The sequence below is a fragment of the Manihot esculenta genome, chromosome 15 (assembly GCF_001659605.2).
Source record: "Manihot esculenta cultivar AM560-2 chromosome 15, M.esculenta_v8, whole genome shotgun sequence".
NCBI lineage: Eukaryota > Viridiplantae > Streptophyta > Magnoliopsida > Malpighiales > Euphorbiaceae > Manihot > Manihot esculenta.
Genome location: NC_035175.2, coordinates 25,600,399 through 25,610,990, shown reverse-complemented (window position 1 = coordinate 25,610,990; position 10,592 = coordinate 25,600,399). Strand labels below are relative to the sequence as shown.

Below are 10,592 nucleotides of genomic sequence, written 5' to 3'. Positions count from 1 at the left end.
TGACAAAGGTGCCTAGTTTTTTTTTCTAAATTTTGATGGTCAATGTTAAAAGAGACAAAATCCTTTCTTTACCAAAACTGAAGGAGTTGTTTCTGTTAAACATATAAGGGCTTTTTGGTAATTAAAAAAAATGAAAGCTTAGTCAATAAAAAAGATAACGGCAAATAGGTTTATTTTTAATAGAAGAGCTAATGTGTTGAATGAAATATAAATTTAGAGATTTAATTGTTACACAAACATAAAAATAAAGATTAATTTGTGGGTTATGCTAATTTGCTAAATGTTGGTGGCCTAGCTGTAATTTATCCTTTTTTTTTTTGGAAAATTTCTTACTCACTTTAAAATGACAAAAATTTCAGTCAGAAAATTTCTAGTCTAAACGAGTAAAATGTTTTCTTTGAAAGACAATCTCAGCCGACATGCCAGCTCTCCAGCAAAAAAAAAAAAAAAAAAAAAAAAAAACCTCCTAGAAAATATCGAAAGTTTCTTGACCACTCAGATTACCAAACTATCCACGTGTAAAGCCAAAAGGAGTACACTACGAATATGTATGAGCATTTACATTCATGAGTGCATCCTCACTCGCATGGCATATAATAACTAGCTCGCGTCTCTCTACTTCTTCTGCCATTAACGTTTCTTTGATCATTTCAGCAAAGCATAGAGCAAAATGGGTTTGAAGGTAAGGCTACTACCACTGGCCCTTCTTTATCTACTAGGCTAAATCTGTAATGTACAATCTATCATCTCTGTCTATTTGATCTTGAATTGCTTATTATTTGTGGTTTAGATCTGATTTTGTGATTCATTAAATTGTGCTTTAGAATCGGTTCGAATCCGTTTTATCTCAAGTTTATGCCTGATGGGTATGTCCTTGTGTACGATTTAAATCTTCTGTCATGCTGAAGAAAACTGGGGTTTGTTTTGTTTAATTTTCTCAGAATCTGTTTTTATTCTGAATTTTGATTAATATTCTATACTGGATCTAATCATTATGTATTCATGATTTTCCATCTTTTCTTTTGTATTCTTGACTCATCCATCTTTATTCAGTAATTCTATTGGTTCCTTAATGGTACAGGCTGGAAATACCACTTGAGACCCAGGAACTCAGTAGGAGTTCGACTTTTCAATCTTTTTAAATACAGTTTCTTGTTGATAGGTTATTTGTCTCCGAAATTTAGTGAAGATTAGAAACTCATATAAGATGTTCATGAACTTCATACTTTGACACCCTCCCAGTCCTTTCTTTCTTTCTTTTTCTTTTTCTTTTTTTGGTATGTTTGGGTCTTTCCTAATCCTAAGCAGTCCTCTCTATTGCTTGACCTACATGTAGTTATTACATGATTTTGGTGTGAATAGTTATACATGCATTTGTAGTGTTGAATAGCAAAAAAAAAGGGGCATCGATCTGTTGAAATATAAAGCTTTTTTTTTTTTTGGTCTTTTTCCCATCATTCTTCTCTAGTTCTATCTATTTTCTGCTATTGGGTTTTAACTTGATGACCTGATTTCTCTTCATAGTGAGAATAGTTGGGAATTTGCCCAAACCATTGAAATTGGGAAAGGTTGTGTGTACTTTTATGTGGAAGTTGGTTCTAACAAAATGCCTTAAGTTAATCCTTGTGTATTGGGTTAATAATTGAATTGATGTTCTGCAGGAGGAATTTGAGGAGTATGCTGAGAAAGCTAAGACTCTTCCAGAAAATACAACAAATGAGAACAAACTTATTTTGTATGGCCTTTATAAGCAAGCCACTGTTGGACCAGTGAACACCAGTGAGTACTTTAGTCTCATTAGTTCCCAATCTGGAATTTCCTGCAAACTTTTCAATTTACATTTAATTTGTAGGTCGTCCTGGAATTTTCAACATGAGGGACCGAGCAAAGTGGGATGCATGGAAGGCTGTTGAAGGTATTTGTTGACTCGGAACAAATGACAATAAACAATAAAAAGTTTGTTTTAATTCCCTGGTGAAATTTTGTAGTTTCATCAATCAAGAAATTTTGGTTTTGGCAGGCAAATCGAAGGAAGAAGCCATGAGTGACTATATCACTAAGGTTAAACAGTTGCAGGAGGAAGCCGCTGCTGCTTCTACTTAGTCTTGACCATGTATGCGTCCTTCCTTATGCTCAAAATAATTGAAAAAAAAAAAAAAAAAAAAAAAAAAAAAAGATTTCAATAATTATCTGGAGTGGTGTATTGTCTTGTTTCTGTATTTTCTGAATTAATTTCAAACTTGTACTAAAATGGATTTAAATTAGTTTGTAATGTTGTGTTTAAAATTTGCAAGTTCCTATCAAATTTCCATTTTTAATTTCCATATCTATCTATTGATTCTTCTGTTCTTTTCTTTTCAATGCAGGGTTTGTTTTACGCCTAGTAACTAGTTTCTTGTTAATGTGATAATTATTTATTTTATATATATATATATATAAAATAATTTTTTTTCTATAATATAATAATATTACTATTATTATCTTAATTCTATTAAATTAAATTTCTTCTTTGATTATCATAATAATATATCTAATTAAAGTTAGCTAAAATAGGTTATAATGAAATAAAATTAAACAAATATATATTACTTTAATTAATTTCATTATTATAAAAGAAACATTATAAATATGATAGTAAATATAATTTTGCAATTTTATTCACTAATATTTATTATTTAATACAAAAAAATTTTATTATTAAAATATATTTTAAATAATTATTATAATTTAATTATCATATAGATTATAAGTAGAAGAAACCTTAATGCAATAATAATTTCAAAATTAATAATTTTTTATTTTTCTTAAAATTATTGATTTTTAATAATAAATTATTTTAAGATCACTTATAATTTGAAATATATGACTAATTTTTAGCATATTTAAATTTTTATTATTAATTATTTTGTTCATAATTTTATTTTAATATAACAAAAAAGCATTATATATGAAGCTTTACTCTCGTTAACAAAAATAAACTTTTTATTTTAATATTTTTAAAATTTTAATTATTATAAGTAAAAAAATATATATTAAAATTATTCAAAAATAATAAAATTTGAAACACATTAAGTTAACTATATACATTTTCAATTTTAATTATCCTTTTATTTATTATTATTGGTATTAACAAAGTTTTAAAATATATAAATTTTTACTATATATTTAATGAAAAATAACTATTTAATTTTTCAAATTTAATAAAATTTATTATTTAATCTATTAGATTAAAAAGCTCATTAAAACAGTTATGAGATATTAAAAATCTACTAATCAGTATTTTATTAACTTTAGACATTAAGTATTATACTATTTAGTTTTTATAGTAACAAAAATTCATTAGTTACTCTTATATTTTATAAAAAATAAATTAATTAGTTCTTCAACTGATAATATTTTAAATTTTTTTAATTTTTAATAAATAAAATTAATGAAAGATTAATTAATAAATTTTTTAATATTTCAAAAACGTTTTAATATATTTTTTAAAATCAAATAATTAAGTAGTAAGATTTATAATACATAGAGTATATAATAATTCTCCTTATATTTGGTATACATTATATTATATTACAAATTATAATTAATTATTTTTTAAAAATCAAATATATATATATATATATATATATATATATATATATATATATATATATATACATGAAAATTTTCAATAATAAAAAAATTAAAACATTAAATTGAAATTATAAATCCTTTATTTATATGAACATATAGTAAATTTGACATTAAAAAGTTGAAATCAATACTTTTACCCAATGATAAAAGTGTAAATTATTAAAAATTTAAATTACTTTGAGTTAGTAGAAGTGAAGATAGTACGGTGAATAATAATAATAATAATAATAATTTTATAGTTATATTATGGCCAATTGATTAAAAAGACATATTTATATTTTAAGTTTAATTTTTTAATTTTATTTTAATTGGTCTAATATTTATATTTTGATACAATTTTAATCCATTTGTAAATTTATAAATTTAATAATTTATGTGGCAATTTAATAATTTTACTAAAATGATTTTATTATAATTATTTTTTAATTCATTAATTGATTGAAAAAATCTAACATTTGTATTATTTTACATTTTAATCTAAATATTTGATTTTTAGATAAATTAGCCTAAATTTATATTTGAATATAATTTTAATTAATTTTCAAAATTAAAATTAAAGATAAACAATCTAATAGTTAAATATGTAGATCACATCTTTTAATTTTATTTTATCTAGTCCAATTTTGTATTTTAATGTAATTTTAGCAAATCTGTAAATTTCTAAATTTAATGGTTTATGTGGTATAATAGTCTAACCGGCATAATCCGTGTATTATTATTATTTTTTATTTTTTAAATAAATTAATGATTAAATAATTGAAAAAATCTAATATTTATATTATTTTATATTTTAATTTAAACATTTAAATTTTAATTTAATTGGCTTAACATTTGTATTTGAATGTAATTTTAATTAATTTTTAAAAATTAAAATATAAAAGTTTAGATAGAATGTCAAATGTAATATTTTATTATTTTTAGATATAAATTAATTTTATTTATGAAAATAATATTAATTCATATTTAAGTATAGTTATAACTAAACCTTATTATTAGAGATAAAAACATTTAACTAAAAACTTACTGCTTTTAATATTTTTTAAATGCGAATTTTTAAATTTAATTTTTTTTTAATTTTGTTTTAAATTAATAATAAAACTTAATTATTTGGAATTTAAATATTAAAATAGTTCTTTAAATAAAATACCAATATAAACCTGCTAGTTTATAAATATGCTTTTCACTTTTATATATATTAGTTTATAAACGAAGCAACATGCTCCGTTGTATTCATTATTTAAGCGTAATTTCAACCATATTTTTTTAATTTTTATCGTATTTTCAATTTAATCACTCAATTTATTTTTTTTTTAATTTTAATTTTATTATCTTACAACTTTCGTTACTAACCATTATAGGTTTTCAAATTAAAATAATATTTTTTTCTCCTTTCTTCAATAGTCTTTGTTTATTTATTTTTTCTTTTCTTTCTTTTAAAAAGTACATATTTATAATTTTAACAGAAAAAAATTTTAAATTTTAAATAAAATATTATTAGTTAAATATATTATTAATTCTAAGGAATAATAATAATAATAATAATAATTAATTTAATATGGCCAAGGATAGTGCCAAAAGTGTACAGGGATAAACATCTGGGTCATATAGGATTAAAGTAGCGCCTCTACTAACAGCTTAAGTTTTTTGTAGAATGGTATGCGCCCTATTGGTATCAGAGCCAAGGTTTTGCATGAGAAAGAATCCATTATTAAAAGTCTTGAAAAAGTGTGTTTTGGTATCAGAGCCAGGTCGCGGGTTCGAGCCACGGGGAAGGAAGGGTATTTAATATGGCCAAGGATAGTGCCAGAAGTGGGCCCGGTCCCCAATGTGGCACCCAACGTGGAGACGTTACCGTGTGCAGGGGTAAACATCTGGGCCATATAGGATTAAAGTAGCGCCTCTACTAACAGCTTAAACTTTTGGTAGAATGGTATGCGCCCTATTGATATCAGAGCCAAGGTTTTGCATAAGAAAGAATCCATTATTAAAAGTATTGAAAAAGTATGTTTTGGGTACGCCAACTGAACCCGTTTAAGCCAAGATTTTAGGCGTCATAGGGTATAACAGTGGCCGCAACATAATTCAAGATTTTTGAAAATGGATCATTTTTTATGTAAATCGGCTAGTACAGTAAAATCTGATAATTCAGAGTCTTCATAAATAAAAAGAGTAATAAATAAAAATGAGTTAATATTGGAAGATTTTGTAAAAGTCATAGATGTAATAGCCCGGACGTGAACCCCGGCACTGTTACCGTTCACGGCCCAGGGCTATCCCTCGCCTGGCCTCTTGCCACCTCGGGCTTTCCACTGACGTCGTGAACAGCTCTTAACATCCATTCACCCTCACGGGTTCCTGGCAGGATTTGTCCCCTTGGGTTCTTGCATCGAATGCATCCTTCCCCAAGTGGATTTGGCCCAAATTTCCCTTTGGAAATTAGGTCGCCTCCCCCACTACTCGAACCCTTGACCTCCCACTTTAAGGGCATAGTCTGGTGAGAGTGAGTACCAGTTGTTCCGCCTTTTTTATGTAACAGCCCGGACGTGATCCCCGGCACTGTTACCGTTCACGGCCCAGGGCTATCCCTCGCCTGGCCTCTTGCCACCTCGGGCTTTCCACTGGCGTCGTGAACAGCTCTTAACATCCATTCACCCTCACGGGTTCCTGGCAGGATTTGTCCCCTTGGGTTCTTGCATCGAATGTATCCTTCCCCAAGTGGATTTGGCCCAAATTTCCCTTTGGAAATTAGGTCGCCTCCCCCACTACTCGAACCCTTGACCTCCCACTTTAACAATTGGTACTCACTCTCAGCAGACTATTCCCTTAAAGTGGGAGGTCAAGGGTTCGAGTAGTGGGGGAGGCGACCTAATTTCCAAAGGGAAATTTGGGCCAAATCCACTTGGGGAAGGATGCATTCGATGCAAGAACCCAAGGGGACAAATCCTGCCAGGAACCCGTGAGGGTGAATGGATGTTAAGAGCTGTTCACGACGCCAGTGGAAAGCCCGAGGTGGCAAGAGGCCAGGCGAGGGATAGCCCTGGGCCGTGAACGGTAACAGTGCCGGGGATCACGTCCGGGCTGTTACAATAGATGAATGGGAAATTCCTTTAGATAAGGAACAAATTTATAAAATCCCAAAGTTTAATGTTTTCAAAACAGATTATATGATAAAAACTGAAGAAAGAGATTTTCAGTTAAGTAAACCTTTTGAGAAAATAACTCTTTTATCAGCAAAGATATTAAATCACCATAGAAGTAAAACATATAAGTATATCCACATATGATTAATTCAAGTAGGTATAAAACCATTAACCAGAGAAGGACTAAACACTACTATTTTAGCAGTAGTAAGAGATGCAAGATTTTTAAATTTTCAGGATTCCTTGTTAGGATCTGTTGAAACTAGTCTAAGTGAAGGACCCATATCCTTTGAAGTATATCCAGACATGACTATTTCATTAAATGATTTAAATATTTTAGAAAGCATAGTTTTAGAAATAAAAACTCATAATTTATGATGAAACAAGGTTCCATTCTTATAGCATTAATATATAAAATTCATTCTAAAGCTATGAATTCGGCATTTGGAACTAAATATAAGTTATAGCCAAAATTGGAAGAAACAAGATTCTTACAGACAGATTTAACTAAAACAAATACGGTAATTCCTAAAACGATTGAGTGGAAAAATATAACCTTGTCAGATGAGTGGATATTAGAAGGAATAGTACCTCCTCCAGAACCAGATAAGGTAAAACCAAATACAAATTTAAGTAAAATTGAGTAGTTTGAAGATGGTAAAGTATCGCTAAAATTTAATAGAAGTATGAGTAGTAGGTATACAGGATCTTCGTCTTCAGAAATAACAGAAGACATAGGAAGAGTCTCAAATCTACCATCAGTAATATATGCAACATATAAAGGAGATGAACCTAAACCAGTAATTCAGACAATAGTAAAATCTAAATTTTCAACATCGGATATCCCAGATAGACACCTTAAAATGAAAGGAGTAGATTATAGTTCTTCAGTATCCCAAGTAGTATATAATCCAGTAGAGAATTATTTAAATGAGCAGGCTGAAATAGCACCTTCTTCACCATCAACATCTGCTATAACAGAAAATATAAATAGGGAATTAAATGTTCTTAGTAAGGAAGAAATTGAAAAGAAATTTTTAAAAGAAATAACAAAGACAAAAAATTTAAGAAAATTAAATAAAATTGTTAAAGAAAATAATTTTGAAAAATTAAAGGAAGAATATTTTGAATATGTAAGTAGGATAGGAAAAATAAAATTTTTTGAGTGGTTTGAATTAAGAAAGATAAAAAGTATAAATCCAATAACAATAAGAGATAAATGGCCAGAATGGATTGTAAATGATAAGGTAATTCAAAGTGATTTTCCACCTAAGACGATTAGTAAAATAAAACATGGAGAAAATGAAATAATCTGTGCACCATATAAAATAGCTAAAGAAAATGATACAGATAAAACGGTCATAGAACAGAATAATTTTAATAATGCAAGTTTAATATGTATAGGTACTCAGTTAAAAAAGATACAAAAAATTTTAAAAGAAAAAGAGGTAGAAATAGAAGAGAAAAAAGAAATAAAAACGCATATTTTTAAACCATACCAAATATCAAGTTCAAGTCAAAAGGAATTAAAAGCAAATAAAAATGAATTTTTGCAAAGTTTGAAAAACCAGTTAAGTAAAATAGAAACTTCAGAATCTAGTAAAAATATAATTCCAGAGACACCTCAGTCTAGAAATATAAATGTAATAGAGGAAGAATCAGGATCTGAAACTGAACAAAGTCAGCCAGATTCAGAAGATATAAAACAATTTGAAATAAATCTTATATCACATAGAGAAATAGTAAGTAGAGCACCAGATTTAAAACTATTAGATAAACCAATTAGTACTTCTCAGTTTAAATATAATGCTTCAACAATATATGAATGGAATATAGATGGATTATCTTAGTATAATATTTTAAGTTTATTACAACAGATGACTATGACAGCTAATGCATATAAAACCCAGTCTTTTGCTTCAGATAGTGCAATAGCTGAAATAATTATAGCAGGTTTTACAGGACAGTTAAAAGGATGGTGAGATTACCACTTAAAAGATATACAACAATTAGAAATTTTAAACTCAATACAGTAAATAGTGATGGTGAACCCATATATAATGAGTTAGGAGAAACTATTCAAGATGCGGTATCAACCTTAATTCTAACAATTTCATTACATTTTATAAGAGACCCATCTCTTTTAAGAGATAAAAATGCTGAACTATTGAGTAATTTAAAATGAAAAAATTAAGTGATTTTCAGTATTATAAAACTACATTTTTGACTCGGTTAATGTTAAGGGAAGATTCAAATCAAGATTTTTGGAAAGAAAAATTCCTAGCAGGACTTCCTTATTTTCTAAGGGAGAAAGTTAGGAATAATATAAAACAACAATTTGGTACCCCAATACCATATAGAAAATTGACATATAGCCAACTAGTAAGTATAATTCAAAAGGAAGGATTGCAGATTTGTTAAGATTTAAAATTGCAAAGGACTTTAAAATATGAAATGCATAAAACTAAACAGGAATTAGGATCTTTTTGTAAACAATTTGATTATGGCATAAGGCAGGATAAAAATTACAATGGTCAATATTCTAAATCTAAACCAAGAAAATATTATAAGAAGGATCACTATTATAAAAAATATATATATAACAAAACCTAGTAAAGAAGAATATTATAGAAAGAAAAACTATAAACCTTATGAAAGATATAAGAAGAAAATCCCAGTAAATAAGACAAAGAATAAGAAATCATTTAAAGATTTAATATGTTATAGTTGTGGACAGAAAAGTCATACATCTAAGTTTTGTAGGTTCAATAAAAAATTAAATGAGTTAGAATTAGATGAAGAAATAATAAATAAAATTTAGGAATTATACATAGATTCAGAAAGTTTAGAAACAGAATCAATAGAGAGTGAAAACCAGATAGATAAGTTAGGAACTAGCTCATCAGAAAAATCAATAAGTGTCCTAAGTAAAGAGCAAGACTCGTTATTGGAATTAATAAATAATATAAAAGATAATAGTACTAAGGAAAAGTTTCTTAAAAAATTAATTAAAAGTTTTGATGAAACAGAAGAAGTAAAGAGTATTGTTCCTAAGATAGAAAAATAAACTTATGATTTAACTAAAATATTAAGTAAAAGTAAAAAACCTAAAGGAACAATACCTATAGAAGAATTGCAAAAGGAAATTAGGATAATAAAAACTGAAATAAAAGATTTAAAGCACCAACTTCAAAAAGATTCAAAACGGATAAAATGCTTAGAAGAACAATTAATTTTTGAATCATCCTCCTCATCTGAAGAAGCAGAAAAGGAAGGTTATGAACATGGTAAAATAAGTCATTTAGAAAAGAAAGAAGTAGATAATAATTTTATTTTATTATTAAAGGAAATAACTTCTAGAAAATATCTAGTAAAATTAACGATAAAGTTATCAGAAGATTTTAGGATAGATACTATAGCATTGTTTGACACAGGAGCATATCTAAATTGCATAAAATCAAGCTTAGTACCTAAAAGATTTTGGCAGGAGACTAAAGAAAAATTAAAAACAGCAAATAGGACTAATTTAAATATTTTAGAAAAAACAGAAGCATTAATAGTAAATCAGGATTTAGAAATAAAAACTTTATTTTTATTGTCTCAACAGATAAATCATATGGTAATATTAGGAACCCCTTTATAAATCTAATAACAGCTTACTTAGTAAAAGATAACTGTATAGAAATTAAAATAAAAAACAAAAAGATTAGAATGAATTTTACAGAAAAACCTAAGAGAAAAAATTTAAACCTAATAAAAGCACATTCCATTAGAACAATGGAAATAAATTCAATAATAAAATCTAAAATAAAAGATTTA

At 27.2% G+C, this 10,592-nt stretch overlaps 1 protein-coding gene across 1 annotated transcript; it reads left to right on the top strand.

Annotated features, from left to right (window-relative positions):
• Positions 1 to 524: 524 nt before the first annotated feature.
• Positions 525 to 2,324, top strand: LOC110601305 (acyl-CoA-binding protein). Its single transcript, XM_021738396.2, has 4 exons — positions 525 to 682; positions 1,662 to 1,779; positions 1,853 to 1,915; positions 2,021 to 2,324. The coding sequence occupies exons 1-4, from the start codon at positions 671 to 673 to the stop codon at positions 2,101 to 2,103; spliced, it is 276 nt and encodes a 91-aa protein (XP_021594088.1). The 5' UTR covers positions 525 to 670; the 3' UTR covers positions 2,104 to 2,324.
• The last annotated feature ends 8,268 nt before the right edge of the window (positions 2,325 to 10,592 follow it).